Here is a 19568-nt window from a genome sequence, read left to right on the forward strand (position 1 = left end):
AGGCGCCTTCGTCGGTGTCCTCATCCCACTTTGCCTTGCCTTTTAGGCGGTCGAAGATCGCTCCGACCGCCTCCTCACCCGAGGCGTGGCTGGTGACAATGTCGAGGAGCTCCTTGGTGGTTCACAGGCCCTTATGTCCTAGCTTGTGAACCAAGGACTCACAAGTGGTCCTAGATAGGAAAGCTTCTATAATATCAGAGTCGGTGACGTTAGGCAGCTCGTTGCACTACCGGGAGAAGCGTCGGATGTACCCACGAAGGGTTTTTCTAGCCTTCTATCGGTAGTTCTTGAGATCCTATGGGTTCCCAGGGCGCTTGTACGTGCCCTAAAAGTTCCCCATGAAGATCTCTTTTAGGTCTGCCCAACTTTGGATTCTGTTGGGCGGAAGGTGTTCCACCTATTTTCGTGCCGAATCGGCCAGGAATAATGGAAGATTGCGGATAATGAAATCATCATCATCCGCCCCACTGGCTTGGTAGGCAAGCCAATAATCCTCGAGCCACTATCTAGGGTTCATTTCCCTAGAGTATTTCAGGATGTTGGTAGGTGGTCGGTACCTTGGTGGGAAGGCGGCGTTGAGGATGTGTCGGCCGAAGGCAAGAGGCCCCGGCAGGCTAGGGCTCTAGCTTCGGTCCTCACCGCTGTCATAGCATCTACCACGACGAGGGTGATAGCTGCGGCTAGCTCTCTCTCTCTCTCGGATCATCGCGAGTATGTCTGTGGGCGTTGAGGGTGTCGTGTGCGTCACAGTTATGGTCGAGACGCTCATGCACCAGGACCACGATGCTCTACCTACCGCCTTGTGGCACCTAGTGGACCGACGGGTCCTTGTTGGGTCACTCTAAGGGCATACGCTGACTGGCGTCGAGCTCGCGTGATAGAGACAGCAAGCTTTTGGCCTGCTGCGTCGCCGCACGCTCGAGTAGCGTGCGAATCTTGGGGTGGGCCTAATGATCCTCGGGCGTCGTAGGCCCCAGAAGCCCACAGAGTAAAGCCACCATAGTAGCAATGTTCTAGCTTACCCAGGGGAAGTGTGGGAGGGCTTCATCATCCGCGATGATCCTATGGTTCACGTCATGGGCCATGGCGCACGCCCACCGTCTCCATGGTGCTCGATCTCCCGATCGAGCTCCACACATTCTTGCTCAAGCTGGAGTCGTGCTTCCTCAAGCTCTAGGTGTCGGGTCTTCAGCTGCCCCACCCGCAGGCGAGGTGGGGTCCCTGTCTCCCCCTCGACCTCGTCGTCGAGGTCGTTCATCGGGGTAGCCTCCTCTTCGTGGATGCTATCGACGTGTCCATCATGGGTACCTGTCATGAAGCATTCACGAGAGGGTGATGGCTCCCCCTGATGGAGTCAGAGCTAGAGGGCGACTCCGATTCTCCTATGAGGAGGTCGTGGAAAGACCTTGTGACCTATTCGGTCATCGCTATGAACTCATCGTTCACGGGGGATGGAGGCGTGCATTGCGCCATAGGGTTGCCATCGGTCTCTACGGCGTTGTAGAGACCGAACGAGAGCGCTGTCGGGTAGCTCCGGATGAGGTATTCCAGAGAGAGTGGCTCTCCTCTGACAAGTTGCGCCATGGCATTGGTGAACGAGAAGGTGAGGTGGCGCAGGTCTTCTTGGGATGGTCGGGGTCATAAGAAGGCGCCGAGCTGGCGCTCTAACCTCCCATAGTTGAAGTCGAGGAGCTGGTTGCTTCTAGGGGCATGGGCCTCCGATGCGTGCAGCTGCAGCTCCTTAAGTGCCTTGGCGATCGCGTCGAGGCCGGTGGAGTGGGGAGGTTGAATGGCGGCGGGAGCCATCGCCAGCTCTTCTTCTGCCATGACGATGAAGTCTAGGTCCCCAAAGTGCACGTGCATGCCTAGGACCCAGCTGAGGTTATGGTTAGCCATCCGAGGCCTGGTGTGGATGTCGAGACGCGCAAAAGGCCCCTACCTGGCGTGCCAACTGTCGGTGTTTCGAGTTGCCACCGACTAGTAAATTTCTAATATTGCGCGTCTGGCTCGGATGGTGTGCTAAGAGGACATGAGGTTTATACTGGTTCGGGCAGAATGTACCTACGTCCAGTTCGTTGCTGCTGCTGCTCGTGTTACTAGCACTGAAAGTTTATAGTAGGGGTTACAAATGGTCGAGAGGGGGACATGTCCCAAGTCTCTGGTGAGAGAAGCAAACGGGCACCGAGGGTTCAGTGGCTTCTCTGCTAGGTGCTTGTGTGTTCTAATTGGTTTGGGGTTCGATGGGTTCCAGTCCGAATCGATGCTATGTGTTGCGATCGTTGGTCCGATGCCCCATTGTGGGACGCCCTGCTTTCCCTTTTATAGGCTAAGGGAAAGCACGGGTTATAGTGGAGGAAGAGGAGAGAACGAGAGGAAGAAGTCCTTCAGGATCATTGGGTCCTTCTTTTCCTCTATGCGCGTCCTGCCGACCCTGTAGATGTCAACAGGGACAACTTCTCATCTCGGCCCTATCCATCACTGGCACCATGTGCAGGCGTCATCTACCGGTCATGGCGCTCCACTCCGTCCTGGCGGACGTCGTGGTGAACTGACGCGCCCGTCAGTGTTCGTACGGCGATTAGGTGGAACAACACCGGTACGCCTGACGCTGTTCCTGACATGAACCCCCAGGTCTGGCCCATCGTGGGTCGCAGGCTACATTGAGGCGTGCCAGTCTCTTCCCTAGTGTCAGAGCTTTGACCCAGACCCATACGCTTGGACCTGTAGTGGTTGGCGGCGGTATGGGTCTCCGTCGAGCGAGACGGAGCCCCCGGCCTCGAGGTCGGGCGAGGCAGAGTTCCTCCCGAGAGGCTGGGCGAGGCGGAGCGTGAACCCAAGGCTCGGGCGAGACGGAGCCCGCCCGCAAAGGTTGGGCGATATGGAGTTCGCCCTCAGGGGTCGGGCGAAGCAGAGCCCGCGGCCTCGGTGTCGGGCGAGGCAGCGCCAACCCTCAAGGGTCGGGCGAGGTGGAGCCACCCTCAGGGGTCGAGCGAGGCGGAGCCCGCAGCCTCAGTGTCGGGCGAGGCAGAGCCACCCTCAAGGATTGGGCGAGGCGGAGCCCACGGCCTCGATGTTGGGCGAGGTGGGGCCAACCCTCAGGGGTCGGACGAGGCGGAGCCCATGGCCTCGGTATCGGGCGAGGCGGAGCCAACCCTCAGGGGTCGGGCGAGGCAGAGCCAACCCTCAGGGGTCGAGCGAGGCGGAGCCCACGGCCTCGGTGTCGGGCGAGGCGGAGCCACCTTGAGGGGTCGGGTGAGACGGAGCCCGTGGCCTCGACGTCGGGCGAGGCAGAGCCACGCTCAGGGGTCAGGCGAGGCAGAGCCACGCTCAGGGGTCGGGCGAGGCGGAGCCCGCGACCTCGGTATCGGGCGAGGCGGAGCCACCCCTCTGGGGTTGGGCAAGGCGGAGCCACCCTCAGGGGTCTGGCGTGGTGGAGCCCACGACCTCGGGGTCGAGCAAGGCGGAGCCAACCCTCAAGGGTCGACGAGACGGAGGCCGTGGCCTCAGTGTCGGGCGAGGTGGAGCCACCCCTCAAGGGTCGAGCGAGGCGGAGTGTGCGCACCTGGGGTTCGGTTGGAGCTGTAGTCGCACTCTTAACTGCTCGGTCGAATCAATGTTGATGGTTATTAACTCCTCTTCGGGTACCCTACTATCGGTCTCCGACACTACCACTATTGTTTTTATGATTAATTGTTTCTAGTGGTGGTATATGTCTTGTTCATGAGTGAACCTAGTGTTTGATCCAATTGATGAGTTATACAAGTGTTTAACTCAACTTCGGCAAGATAACCGCTTGAGGGCGTAACAAGAGGAGAGGTAGACAACACTAACTTTAAGCTACTTAATTAGTCGATGATAGTTATAGAGTTCGTACTAATAGATATGATAATATAATATAATAAGTGCACATAGAAATAAAAAACTATTTGCAAAAGTTAGTTTCACGTATAAATGACTCATACTGTTTGTATTGATCAACTTGCTTAGGTAATAAGACCATAGGGATAGAGAAGAGAGCTCTACCATCGGAAACGATGCATTCTTTTGGCTCCACGTCTCAGCATTTCACGAGCACACGTAAACATTGACTCGTTTACCGGGACCCGAAGCTCTCGCGTTTGCAAAAGTGGAAATAAAATTACAAATGAACTGAGACCATCCGCATTAATATAACTACTCCTTTCATTCCAAATTATAATTCATTTGATTTTTTTTTACCCTAAGTTTGAGCACTGGTCTTATTCAAAAAATTTATACAAACATAGTTAAATTTAAGTTATTCTTGAAGAACTTTTGCTAATAAAGCAAGCCACGATCAAAGAAGTGATATTTTGCACAAATTTTTGAATAAGATGAGTGGTCAAACTTATGGTAAAAAAAGTTAAACGATTTATAATTTAGAACGAATTTAGTAATTTCTTGTAACAAAATAGACTTCTATTTTCTTTGTTACAATTATCTAAGCTCATGCACAAACAGTCAGGCTCACCTGGACAAATTTTTTTAGGGCACCTACCTACACAATGCCCCCTGCTCCCGCTCACATATACGACACAGTAACAAACGCCTCACGGTGTCGCCAGTCGTCACTTTCATTTCATATATCCATCCATTCTCTCTCCAAAACAAACACCCGATTAATCAGCAGCGGAGGTGAGACAGACGAGGAAAAAAGCAAAAAGCCTGTTGAAACTAGGAGGAAGCTGTGGGAGTCGTCGAAGACGAAGGCTAGGGCCGAGGAGCAAAGGATATACTCTCGGAGCTAGCCTTGGAGCCAGGGGTTGAAGAACCGGAGCGGCCGCCGGCGTCGCATCCTACTCTGATCTTCGCGGAAGGGAAAGAAAATTAAAGGTACATATACCTTCCTCTCACTCCTCGCCCATAGGCGGCAGCGTCGGATCCGAATTGAATGCTTGATGATATGCTTCTCATTCTGCCATTTCTCGCTCTTAGTTTTTTTTTCTCATCTATCTATTGGGCACGCTGAGATATGGATCTCTTAATTAGTCCTGGATCTTCCTCCTCCCGTAGAGAGATAGATAGATGGCCGCCTCGTCAGCATCATCGGTGCCGGTCGTCTCCACGGGATCCGTGATCACTGTGGCCTCGCCGCCGCCTTCGGGTGGTGGTGGCTCGATCTCTGCCGGTAGCACAGGCGGCGGCGGTGGCACAGGCACAGGCACAGGGTCGCCGTGCGCGGCGTGCAAGTTCCTGCGGCGCAAGTGCCAACCGGACTGCGTGTTCGCGCCCTACTTCCCGCCGGACAACCCGCAGAAGTTCGTGCACGTGCACCGCGTCTTCGGCGCCAGCAACGTGACCAAGATCCTCAACGAGCTCCACCCCTACCAGCGCGAGGACGCCGTCAATTCGCTCGCCTACGAGGCGGACATGCGCCTCCGCGACCCCGTCTACGGCTGCGTCGGCGTCATCTCCATCCTCCAGCACCGCCTCCGTCTCGTCCAGCAGGAGCTCGCCCGCGCCAGCTACGAGCTGTCCAAGTACCAGGTGATACACACGTACATACATACACCTCTCTTCCTGTCTATACATGTCGACCTCAGTTACCATGTCGGCCTGTACCTGTCCATGTTCTAATAAGTACGAGCGCGCTGCATTTTTCGGTGTAGGCGGCGGCGGCTGAAGCCGCGGCGGCCTCTGTGGCCGTGGGATCCCATGGTGCGGCAGCAGGGATGGCAGCAGATTTCGTAGGCAACGCAGTGGCCAATTGCACGCAAAACTTTATCAATGTCGGGCACTCCACGGCGGCGGCGTCGATCACTGGCGCTGGGTCCTTCATGCAGCAAGACAACTTCGCCTCCGTGCAGATGCTGGTCAGGAGCTACGAAGGTGAAGGTGGAGCTGCGAGGGTGGGCATGAACGGAGGTGGAGGCTATGGCGGCTTCGCGTACTCGTCGGCCATGGGCGTGGGGCATGGTGGTATAGTGTCTGGTCGGCAGCAGATCAACGGTGGACAGTTCTTGAAGCCCAGCACGACCGGCGGGGATGACCAGCCCACTGCCACGCAGTAGTCAAGTGTCGTCTGATCTTTGTCAGGTTCGGTTCTATGCTGCTATTCATATAGAGGATCTTTCTTCCGTAATTTCTGTGTATTATTTCCCTTTACAATATACTATCTACTAGCAATAATAATCGCTATTATTATCCATGACAATATATATTTTGTTGTAGCAAGACGATGCATGCATGCCTTCATAGGATTACAAAATATTGGTCTGTCCAAATGGTTTATAATTTACTAATTTAATTAAAAATAAAGTTGCACGGGCACGGTGCTAATCTGTTTATCATATATAACCTTATTCATGGCTAATTTCGTAATACCCTTGCCTTGCTAAAACCGGAGTCTCAATACCCTGGCATTGGGATTCTAGAAAAGCTCATCTTGATTAACCTGCCTCTATGCAAATCCTAGATGTTGCCTATCTACAAACATATTTGTTTAGAAATGAGCGGGTGAGTGGAGACTGCGATAATCAGAGTTTGGACTTTGTTCCTTTCCTCCACAATCGTTTTGTTGGTTCTAATCATAATTGTATTACCTATATATGACTATCATATGAATGTATGTAGAGATAAAGCTTATTAGTTTCAACAAAAAAATATAATTGAAATAATTAAGTACAAGTCTAGGTATAAAATAGATTAAAGCGCACAAAATAACCAATTTGCACACAAACAATTATAACACTAAAATAAATATGGTGTGTATAGAAACATTATATTCCCTAATTTGAGTATATGAATAGTAAACATAAATATCATGTGCATGCACACCAGGACAATGTTATATTATAGTATGTGCCTCTAATAAGAATATTCTCAGGTGTGTCCTTAAAAACTTATATCAATCAACTCATAAATACTATTAAATCTCAAAAACTTATTGAAAAGTAGTGTTTGAACTATTTGTGCCTTCAAGACCATTACATTTTAGAAGACTGATATTACATGCCATAACATGCATTGAAATATAACATTTAAGATGCTCTAAGAAAGCACCTACCAACATTTTAATATCATAACTTGATAAGTAATTTAATATAAGAATTGTAGTATATAAATTATATATAATATCAAACATATAATATAATAATTCTTTATTTGTCATATAGCTCTGAATATTATTATCCCAATCCCTCTACATTGTTGTAATATTGGGTTCACCAAAATGGGAAATTGTATTTACATGGTTCTTATTAAACACTATATTTTATTATAGTAAAAGTAAATTACTTTAATATCTTGTGAATTGATAGGCAATGTCTTAACATCATAATTCCAACAAATTCATTGGTATTCAAATGTGAAGAATTTGTGTGGCATACGTTCTCTAAAATATTTATATATCTAGCATGCAAAAATTACAGATTACGGCAATGTATACATGTAAATGTTAAATTGTTTTAACTTTTGGTACTAATAAAACATAATTGTTATATGAAAAGTGCTAATGATGTAGTTTATTTACGAGTTTTTGTAGCATCATCTTTTATGCAAGATTTCATACTTACTAATAATATGCAGGTCATGAATACTGAGGCAAAGATGTCAACATGCTAAATTAACCACTTGATGAGGACGTGAAGACTAAATTAAGTGCAAGATACAAGCATCCTTTATAATATAGATAGTAAAAGAAACGAGTCCTTTATTTTGTGCTTGTTGGTTTAAATTGTTGATGTAGTTCACAAAGTCGACTTGAATGTTGCTCCATGTTTGTGTTTGAGTTATGTTGTTGCTTTGTCTCCAGATGTACTTGTATATGGAGCTTTGACTTTAATCTAGTGAAAATAATATAAAGCTAAGTTATTCTACGGAGCTTGACATTGATAACAAAATACTAGAATTTTAAACACATTCACATTATTTTTTTATTAGGCATGTGAATTTTTACACCAAGCACATGCATTTAATTTGATTTACTCTGACAAAATTAAATCTTCACTTTATGTACCATAGCTAGTCCATTTTGATTGCACGAAGATATACTCGATACGGAGATGATTTATTTATATATAAATAAATGTTGAGCATAGAAGTTCAGGAAGGTTTATAGCGTACCAAAACATGAGAGAATCTGTTTCCCCATGTTTTTGCACTTAGCATGCTCCAATACAGAAGTACTGATCGCCCGAAGATCCTCGATATAGATGATGTCTGTATGCAAAATTAGAGCTGAATATTGCAGTAGGTCAAGTGGTCAACAGGCAGGACTTTCCTGTTTTAACGTAACGGGCAAAATTAGCCCTTGTTTAGTTCGTGAAATTTGGGAATTCGGGTTACTGTAGCACTTTCGTTTTTATTTGACAATTAGTGTTCAATCATGGACTAATTAGACTCAAAACGTTCGTCTCGTAATTTCCAACCAAACTGTGCAATTAGTTTTTGTTTTCGTCTACATTTAATGCTCCATACACGTATCGCAAGATTCGATGTGATGGATACTGTAGCACTTTTTGAGAAAAGTCTTCGCGAACTAAACCAGGGCTTAATGTAGCAAACAAATATAACGTAACGGGCAGCTAGGTAGGTACGAGTAGCATGCATGCATGCATGACGCCAGAGAGACTCATAAAAGCCAAGTCAAACCTTGACCAGTGTCGTGGCCTTGCCTGAATGAAACCCAAAAAGGAGTATGATGACACAGGCCAAATATATATGTATAATAATAGGGGTACGTATAGCTTCCATGCATAGCAGCTTTGAGAAAATACAGACAGAAATGTAGGCACATGCAGTAGTCTCATCAACGCCATGGCACTCGATCGACTTGTACCGGGTTTGTTATGATTCGATCTGATCCACAACACAAGCTAAGCCGGCAAACCGCCCCAGAATATTAAGGGTTAGCTGCTTCGTATCATTGCTGATTCGTTTACGTAGGAGAGAAATATTGTTGGCTGGTTTGTGTAAACAGTGTTTACGTGAGAGGGCTGGTCAGCCAGCCGATCCAACTCGATCCGAAACAACAGTCTTGGCGCGGAAAAAAGAACAATCTGAAACAACAGTCTTGGCGCTAAAAAATGCAGCTATGCTCCACGCAAAAATAGCCATAGCTGCTTGGCTAGCTAGCTGCACGCTGGCCGCACGAAAGTAGTGGCCACTGTGCTGGTGTAGCATGCATGCATATGCATGCTGTTGCAGATACTGCAGCAGGGCAACTAACTAGTTGGCTAGTCGCAATGCCAATTGCCGCTGCGAAGAAAAGCTGATCAGGACTAGTACTAACTCAGGAGTGAGTGACTAGCTAGCTAGCTAGAACCATGCGTGTAGTGTGAATGGGGCAGAGAATGTTTGGATTCAGCTACTAAAATTTAAGAGGTGTGTCAAAAAGACGGTGTATGAGGTGTTTGGATACTAATAAAAAATAGTACTCCACGAGATAAATTTTTTAAGCCTAATTAATCCGTCATTAGCACATGTTACTATAGCAAAACATTGTCAAATCATGAACTAATTAGGCTCAAAATATTCGTCTCGCAAATTAGTCGTAAACTATATAATTAGTTTCATAATTAATCTATATTTAATACTCATGCATATGTCTAAATATTCATTGGGCCAACCACTAAAATTTAGGCCCAACACCCCCTGCACGACGGTAGGAGTCGTCTGCACTCCGTTTGTCTCAGCTCTACTAGCTGCTCCTCCCTCTATAGGCTAGAGGGCAGAAGGCATTTTGCAGAGCGAGGGCGACAGGAGAAACAAAACAACGAGAGTGGGCGGAGAGAGCAGGGGGGCAAGCGGCTGAAAGCAAGAATGCCGTCGTCGTACGTGTAGTGTATCAGTCTATCAGACATTCAATGCTCCGCTATTATTATTACTCCGTATTCCATACCCAACTCGAGGGCCCTGTCTCTATAAACAGCTTCAATTCTACCGCTGTTCAGAGTTTAACTATGGGCATGCAGCAAATCCATGAACAGATGAACTGCGTACGTATAGTTTTGGAGAGAAGCCAGAATGCACGCCAGGCCAGATCGCGACCAAACAGCGATGATGCATGCATGCCCAGCTGACATACTCTATCCCATCCCAGGGTTTAGAGCGCAGCGACTGCGTGCCCTGCGTTGGATGCGAATGCCCCGTGGGCCTCGCTGACACCGACTCTGTCGTCCCTGCTTCGTCATCAGCTAGGCCTCCTGATGCCGACTATACCCTGTCAGCGTCGCGGCGGGGGCCCAGATGAATGCGCCACGGAGTTAAAGCCCTCAACCGTCTCGGCGGGCGACTGATGCATGGACCATATTCATTCATCATATCCCAAGAGATCGACAAGAGGTCGGTCGATCCCATCCCATTCCGATCGGCCCTAATAGGCCCCGTTTAGTTGGCAGACCAAGTGGGCGCCGCCGGAATTGTGGTCCACTGTAGCGTAGTGTAGCATTTCGTTTGTATTTGGTAATAATTGTCCAATCATTGACTAATTAGTCTCAAAACGTTCGTCTCGTAAAGTACAACTAAACTGTGCAATTAGTTTTTGATTTCGTCAACATTACTCCATGCATGTACCACAAGTTTGATGTGACGGGGAATCTTCTTTTTGTATAGTGCCAAAGTTTGGATTTTGAGGTAACTAAACAAGGGCTAAGATTATATTGCCTCTGATCGATCACGTCGCTATCGTCCTCCCCCACATAGGCATATCAGAGAGACCCGCATGCATTTCTAGAGACGGCTGGTAATCTTTTGTAAGGACGATTTGTCCAGCCACTCCTACGTAAGGGTCTCTATAAATCATGTATTTGTAGGGATGGTTCTCAGGCCGTCCTTACAAATCGATTTGTAGGGGCGGCTGCCGCCCCTATAAATCGATTTGTAGGGACGGCTGTAGTACTAGCCGCCCCTACAAACAGGTATTAGAACCGCCCTTACAGTACGTTTTTCCGTAAAAAAATTCAAATTTACAATTTAAAATCACGTTGCCGACCGTCCCACGACCACGTTCCGAACCGCGTTCGCGTTGCCAAACGCTCCGCGACCAACATTCAGAACCGCGTTCACGTTGCCGAACGCCCCGCGACCAGCGTTCTGAACCGTGTTCGCGTTGCCGAACGCCCCGCGACCGCGACTACAAGCACAAGAGTATTCTATAAACTACAATTACAAGTCCAATTAATAAGAATATATACAATCCATCATTAAATATATAAATTCCATACACATTGTTATCAACGTCCTAGAGCTAGCCTTTCAGTCTCACGAAGGTGTTGGTACTGAGGATTTGTACCTAACTCAGACTCTCGGTCATGGTAGACGCCTTTAACGTGTACAATCTGGTCCAATATGAAGTTGTAAAGGTCGCTGTCGATGCGGGACCCACAGGATACCCCGCAAGGGAGAGAGAAGATCTAGTCCAACTAGGATTCTTCTCATGTAATCTTAGTAGTAGAACTATTAAGTAATCCTATTAGGAAATCTCATTGTAAACCGACTAGGACTCTGGCCTCCTAACTATATAAAGGAGGGCAGGGCTCCTGAGGACAAAAAACAACACAGCATATCACAATCAATCCAACGCAAAGGCTAACACCGACTGGACGTAAGGTTATTACTCGATCTACGATCGAGGGCCTAAACCAGGATAAATCGACTGTCTCTTGCATTAACCATCGAGTTCAGCATACGCCGAAGCCCGAACATACTGCCCCGGGTACCCCCGTGGTAGGCTATCGGTGGTGAAACATCGACAGCTGGCGCGCCAGGTAGGGGCTTTCGGCGACTTTGCATCCGAGAGCTCGATGGACCTCGACAACATAATCTTCCCGACGGGATCAACTTTCATCTTCGGCTCATGGATCTGCGAGGCAGACAACAACGGCAAGCTTCAGGGCCATCTCCTCAAAGATCCAGATCATCATAAAGAATTTCCTATTTCAACAACTACAACGGATCAGCTCACCAGAAGATTCGCGCAGCTCATAGTATCCGATTCAAATTCAAGCTCCAAGGCGAAGTTTTATCCGAGTGCTTTCAAGAAACCGAGTTCTTTTTTGGCAAGATTCTAGAGCACAACCCAAAACAACTCGGATTACCCTCAGAGTTCTTTCAAAAAGTCGAGTTTTTTTCCATTTGGGCTCGACAACATGGCAAAATCCTATCAGGGACAGTTCGAAAGATCTTTCAATCCAAGATTCGGGATACCACTGACAGGAGCTCAGGAGGGTCTCGTGCTAACGATAACATCGCAAGACTGTATCATCCACTGGCCAGGTTCCGTTCCTAAAGGTAGCGGAACCCAACTAGTCGGCACAACAACAATAGCTATTCTACCTTACCAAGAAGGAGACTCGATCTACGACACCGAGACATCTACTAAAATTATCAGCGACTCCGACAGCATGAAAACTAACGCCAATAACAGAACGACTCACACACGAGAAGTGCTCATGGTTCAACATCCGCGGTCACCATTAAATCCCCCGGAAGCACCCGATGTCAGATCATCAGATGAATCAGAATCCAACATATCACCCTTTGCCCAGGGCTGCGATGGAGAAACCGAAAGTCAGAAACAAGCTAGAGAAAGAAAAAACAAGTTAAAGCAAGGGCGCCAACACCGTGCTAGGCAGCGCAGGAAAGCTTGGATCAGATATGAGTCAGAATTGGCTGAGTACGACAAAAGAAAATCACAACGAGAAGTCGAAGGAAGACGCACGGCAAATACGCCTTACGATAAGATTCGAGAAGCATTAGAAGAACTCGGAGCAACTTCACATCCCGGTAAGAAGTATGAACAGCTCCAGGACTTGCTCCGATCGACGATCCCGAGAACGCATGAAGAGAGAGCTTGATCAAGACTACCCGCCAGATCAACAACCCACAGGCAAGAAGATCAAAATCAAAGGAAGTCCGCTTTTGAAAGACTTGGGCCGGGTGGAAGCCATGACGGAGGAAGTAGGAAGGAACATAATCAGGGCCACCGATTTGAACAACCAAGGAAGACTAGGAGTAGGGTACCTACCCAGACAACCTCGCAAGATTATTCCCATCAGAACGACAGTTGGCCAGAAAAAGGTGCCGAATCTGAATTCAAAGAAACCAAGACACACGACAGGTTCCCCTGTTTTGTGAACAGGCTTGCATTGGTACGATTACCTCACAAATTCAAACCGTCTAACCACTCCAAGTATGATGGCAAAACTGAACCAAGGCAATGGCTCAGAATATATTCATAATCAATTGAACTAGCCGGAGGAGACGACGATATCAAAACCATGTTCTTTCCCATGGCACTGGAGGCCATGCCCCTCCAATGGTTCGACAAACTGAACCCAGGATCTATCAGAAATTGGGAGGATTTGCAAAGAGCTTTTTGTGAGAATTTCGCAGGAATCATTACACACCCAATCACTCATGCAGAACTAAAAGGACTCAAGCAAAAGGGAGGTGAAAGTCTCAAAAATTACTATCGATGATTCGGCGAACTACGAGCTCAAGTGCATGACATAACCGAACGAGAAGTAATTGAAGTTTTCTCTCACAGAATCATGGCTAGGTGGCAATTTCAAGACTTCTGCAAAGAAAATCCGAGAAACAATGAAGAATTCAGATGAACAGTAGAAAAGATGATTACTGCAGAAGAAAAAACACGAGAGAGGTTCCCGGACAGAAGCAACCAGGACAACTCGGACAAGCAAAATCACTGAAATAGCAGACATCAAGAAAGAAAACGTAGACCAGACAATACTGTGGCAATGGCCGATAAATCAAAGAAGTTTTCCAAACCCAGAAGATATGATGACATTGAAAACATACGTTGCCCATTGCACCCTAATGGGAGGCACACCATCGGAAATTGCTACACTTTCAATGATCGATACACAAGAAAAGATAGTAAGGAAAACACCAAAGAGGACAATCAGAAAAGAGAAGAAGACAACCACGAGGACAAAGAATTCCAAAAACCCAGAGGAACGGTAGCAGTGATCTTCTCAGGGGCTCTGGATTGCAGAAGCAAACATCAAGAAAAACTAGCACTACGGACCATTATGATAGCAGAACCGGCTACACCAAGATACCTCAATTGGTCACAGTATCCTATCCAATTTACCAGAGAAGACCAATGGACTAGCGTGGGAAACGCAGGCCATTATCCACTGGTTCTAGATCCAACTATTGCTGGTATGACCGTCACCAAAGTACTAATCGATGGAGGAGCTGGACTCAACATTATCTTTTCAGAAACTCTAAGAAAAATGGGACTACAACTCGTCGGGATGATCACGCCAACAAGCACACCTTTTTACGAGAATAGTACCCAGCAAAGCAGCCATGCCACTCGGACAAATTACTTTACCCGTTACTTTTGGAACTCCTTCAAACTACCGAACGGAGTTTATCAAATTTGAGGTCGCTGACTTCGATTCGTCATATCATGCAATCCTCGGACGTCCAGCACTGGCCAAATTCATGGCAATACCACATTATCCGTACTTACTGCTTAAAATGCCAGGACCCAACGGTATCCTTTCTCTTCAAAGCGATTTGAAGCGTGCTTTTGACTGCAACGTTCAGGCGATCCAAATTGCAGCTAAAGCACAAGCCAACAATGGAAGAAAAGAAATAGCCGCAATCGCTGCAGAGACAAGCCAAGAAGAATTAGAAATACCGGCTAAAAAGCCCAGCATCATCGCACCACCAAAAGAAGCCGACGTCAAGCAAATTGACTTAGGCACAGGCGATGCCTCCAAGACAGCAACCATCAGTGCTCACCTCTCGGCAAAATAGGAACTCGCGCTCACCAACTTTCTTCGAGACAACAAAGATATCTTCGCTTGGAAGCCGGCCGACATGCCAGGAGTCCCAAGGGAGTTGGCTGAGCACAGAATTGATGTTAATGAAAGCTCCAAGCCTGTAAAGCAATGGCTACGACGATTCTCACCCGACAAAAAGACAGCAATTAAAAAGGAAATAACAAAACTAATGGCAGCCGGATTCATCAGGGAAATCCTTCATCCAGACTGGCTAGCAAACCCGGTCCTTGTGCAGAAGAAAAACACGGACGAATGGCGCATGTGCGTCGACTACATAGATCTCAACAAACATTGCCCAAAAGATCCGTTCGGGCTACCACGCATTGACCAGATAATTGACTCAACAGCAGGATCTGCACTATTATCTTTTCTCGATTGCTATTCAGGGTATCACCAGATCGCACTAAAAGAACAAGACCAGAGCAAGACATCTTTCATCACCCCGTTTGGTGCCTACTGCTACAAGACCATGTCGTTTGGACTAAAGAACGCTGGCGCCACGTACCAAAGAGCTATCCAAACTTGCCTTGGGAATCAAATCGGTGAAAATGTGGAGGCATATGTGGACGATGTAATAGTGAAAACAAAGAACCCAGACACTCTGATTGAAGATTTAAAGCAAACCTTCGAAAACTTGAAGAGATGGAGATGGAAATTGAACCCAAACAAATGTGTATTTGGAGCTCCCTCAGGACAACTACTCAGATTTTTGGTCAGTCAGCGCGGGATCGAAGCCAGCACCAAGCAAATTCGAGCTATAACAGAAATGGGCCCACCTAGAAGTGTCAAAGATGTGTAGAAACTAATAGGATGCATGGCGGTCCTCAACCGCTTCATATCAAGACTCAGCAAAAAGGGGTTACCTTTCTTTAAACTACTAAAGAAGACAGACAAGTTCGAGTGGACAATAGAGGCCGACGAAGCTTTCAAAAAACTTAAAGAATACCTCACTTCGTTGCCTGTCCTGACACCTCCAAAGAAAGATGAAGATATGATGCTATATATTGCGGCGACTCCTACCGTAATCAGCACGGCAATAGTCATAGAAAGAGAAGAACAAGGGCGCGTGTATAAAGTGCAATGTCCCGTATACTACATCAGCGAAGTACTGTCAGAATCCAAAATCCGGTACCCGCATGTACAAAAACTACTCTACGCTCTACTCATCACCTCACACAAGCTTCGCCACTATTTCGAAAGCCACAAGATTACCGTGGTGACAGATTTTCCACTCGGAGACATCCTACACAATAAAGATGCCACGGGGCGCATATCCAAGTGGGCAGTTGAAATCGGAGCTCTTGACATCGATTTCACCCCACGAAAAGCAATCAAATCTCAAGCCCTCGCCGATTTTGTGGCCGAATGGACAGAGATTCAACAGCCTTTATCAGATACAATTCTTGACCACTAGAAGATGTACTTTGACGGATCACTCAAACTAGGCGGGGCCGGTGCAGGCGTTCTCCTCATTTCTCTAGAAGGAAAACAACTCAAGTACGTCCTTCAGATATTATGGCAAGCTACCAATAACGAAGCAGAATATGAAGCCCTCATCCACGGCTACGAGTGGCAATTACCCTCGGAATAAAAAGATTACTCGTATACGACGATTCAGCAGTAGTCATCAATCAAGTCAACAAAGATTGGGATTGCACCAAAGAGAACATGGGTGCTTACTGTGCTGAAATACGGAAACTTAAAAAACATTTCCAAGGATTAGAAATTTTACACGTCCTACGCGATTCCAACATTGCAGCAGATGTCCTTGCCAAGCTCGGATCAGACAGAGCGAAGGTTCCACCCGGCGTGTTCATAGAAGAGCTATCAGTTCCCTCTATCAAACAACCCGGTGAAACAACACATGAAATTCAGGCTAAAAGCGTTCAGATCTTGGTAATCAACACTTCATGGAGCCTAGTTTTCATCGACTATATCAAAGAAAACAAATTGCCAGCAGATAAGGCAGAAGCCACCCAAGTTGTTCGCAGAAGCAAAAACTACGTTCTAGTAGGAGATAAACTTTACAGAAGAGCAGCATCATCAGGAGTACTCCTAAAATGTGTCTCATTTGAAGAAGGTAAAGAGATCCTAGACAAAATACACTCAGGTTGCTGTGGAAATCATGCCGCCTCAAGGACACTGGTTGGCAAAGCATTTTGCACCGGATTCTACTGGCCAACCGCTTTGAAAGACGCAGAAGAGCTTGTCAGAAAATGCAAAAGTTGCCAAATGTTTGCAAGACAAGCCCATGTACCAGCTCACAATCTTATCTGCATCCCACCCGCTTGGCCTTTTTCCTGCTGGGGGCTGGATCAAGTAGGACCCCTGAAAAAAGCAAAAGGCGGCTTCAAGTACATCTTTGTAGCAATCGACAAGTTCACCAAGTGGATTGAATACAAACCACTCGCGAAATACAGCGCAACCAAAGCAGTCGAGTTCATCCAAGACATTATGCACCGCTTCGGCATGCCTAATCGAATCATCATAGATCTAGGCTCCCCCTTCACAGCTACAGAATTCAAGAGCTGGGCACAAGACTGTGGTTTCAGTATAGACTATGCGTCAGTTGCACATCCAAAAGCCAACGGACAAGTAGAAAGGGCTAATGGACTCATACTAGCCGGATTAAAACCAAGGTTATACGAAGAACTAGTGGACTATGGGTCCAAATGGATTGAAGAATTACCGAAAGTAGTATGGGGGCTACGAACTCAAATAAGCAGAGCAACAGGCCACTCACCCTTCTTCCTAGTTTACGGGTCAGAGGCCGTACTACCTGCCGACTTGATCTGGACATCCCCAAAGATAGAACAATACGATGAAGGAGAAGCAGAACACACAAGAAGATTAGAACTTGACAGCTCAGAAGAAGTCAGAGTAAACGCTACCCTCCAATCAGCCAGATACCTACAAGGTTTAAGACGGCACTACAACAAGAGTACCCAACCTCGATCACTACAAGTCGGAGACTTAGTGCTAAGAAGGATACAAAAGACTGACGGACGACATAAGCTACTCAGTCCATGGGAAGGCCCGTTCATTGTCACAAAAGTCACCGAACCAGGCACATACAAGTTAATGACCGAAGATGGAAAAGAAGTCAGCAATACATGGCACATCAGCCAGCTAAGAAGATTCTACGCGTAAAAACAACTCAAGAAAAAACAGATATGCAAGCCACAAGGGACCTACGTTCACAATCGACGAAAGACAATACTCTTCAACAACATATGTATTAATTTATATTCATGATCAATAAAGATGATATTCATCCAGAGCATGTCTTGTCATGACTTCCAATGAGTTGTTTCCATGAAACAAAAAGCAAAATGGCTGAAAACATGCCTGATCATCCCGGCCGAGAGCAAAATAGCTGAAAAGACGCTTGAGCCCGCCGATGAGGGTAGCTAAAAGCTAACACCCGAAACAAAAAGCAAAATGGCTGAAAACATGCCTGAGCATCCCGGCCGAGAGCAAAATAGCTGAAAAGATGCTTGAGCCCGCCGATGAGGGTAGCTAAAAGCTAACACCCGAAACAAAAAGCAAAATGGCTGAAAACATGCCTAAGCATCCCGGCCGAGAGCAAAATAGCTGAAAAGACGCTTGAGCCCGCCGATGAGGGTAGCTAAAAGCTAACACCCGAAACAAAAAGCAAAATGGCTGAAAACATGCCTGAGCATCCCGGCCGAGAGCAAAATAGCTGAAAAGACGCTTGAGCCCGCCGATGAGGGTAGCTAAAAGCTAACACCCGAAACAAAAAGCAAAATGGCTGAAAACATGCCTGAGCATCCCGACCGAGAGCAAAATAGCTGAAAAGACGCTTGAGCCCGCCGATGAGGGTAGCTAAAAGCTAACACCCGAAACAAAAAGCAAAATGGCTGAAAACACGCCTGAGCATCCCGGCCGAGAGCAAAATAGCTGAAAAGACGCTTGAGCCCGCCGATGAGGGTAGCTAAAAGCTAACACCCGAAACAAAAAGCAAAATGGCTGAAAACATGCCTGAGCATCCCGGCCGAGAGCAAAATAGCTGAAAAGACGCTTGAGCCCGCCGATGAGGGTAGCTAAAAGCTAACACCCGAAACAAAAAGCAAAATGGCTGAAAACATGCCTGAGCATCCCGCCCGAGAGCAAAATAGCTGAAAAGACGCTTGAGCCCGCCGATGAGGGTAGCTAAAAGCTAACACCCAAAACAAAAAGCAAAATGGCTGAAAACATGCCTGAGCATCCCGACCGAGAGCAAAATAGCTGAAAAGACGCTTGAGCCCGCCGATGAGGGTAGCTAAAAGCTAACACCCGAAACAAAAAGCAAAATGGCTGAAAACACGCCTGAGCATCCCGGCCGAGAGCAAAATAGCTGAAAAGACGCTTGAGCCCGCCGATGAGGGTAGCTAAAAGCTAACACCCGAAACAAAAAGCAAAATGGCTGAAAACATGCCTGAGCATCCCGGCCGAGAGCAAAATAGCTGAAAAGACGCTTGAGCCCGCCGATGAGGGTAGCTAAAAGCTAACACCCGAAACAAAAAGCAAAATGGCTAAAAACATGCCTGAGCATCCCGGTCGAGAGCAAAATAGCTGAAAAGACGCTTGAGCCCGCCGATGAGGGTAGCTAAAAGCTAACACCCGAAACGAAAAGCAAAATGGCTGAAAACATGCCTGAGCATCCCGGCCAAGAGCAAAATAGCTGAAAAGATGCTTAAGCCCGCCGATGAAGGTAGTTAAAAGCTAAAACTAGTCGACCGAAATTGAACTTCAAAAGACCCTCCAGCTCTTCGTTCCGAAAAGCAAGAG

General features: G+C 47.1%; 1 protein-coding gene across 1 annotated transcript; it reads left to right on the top strand.

The window, feature by feature from the left end:
- The first annotated feature begins 4574 nt into the window (after positions 1 to 4574).
- Positions 4575 to 7807, top strand: LOC136518588 (LOB domain-containing protein 6-like). Its single transcript, XM_066512260.1, has 4 exons — positions 4575 to 4851; positions 5032 to 5505; positions 5628 to 6054; positions 7546 to 7807. Exons 2-3 carry the CDS (start codon positions 5044 to 5046, stop codon positions 6027 to 6029), a joined length of 864 nt encoding a protein of 287 aa, XP_066368357.1. The 5' UTR covers positions 4575 to 4851; positions 5032 to 5043; the 3' UTR covers positions 6030 to 6054; positions 7546 to 7807.
- Positions 7808 to 19568: the final 11761 nt, after the last annotated feature.

The sequence above is a fragment of the Miscanthus floridulus genome, chromosome 17 (genome assembly GCF_019320115.1).
Source record: "Miscanthus floridulus cultivar M001 chromosome 17, ASM1932011v1, whole genome shotgun sequence".
Classification (NCBI taxonomy): Eukaryota; Viridiplantae; Streptophyta; class Magnoliopsida; order Poales; family Poaceae; genus Miscanthus; species Miscanthus floridulus.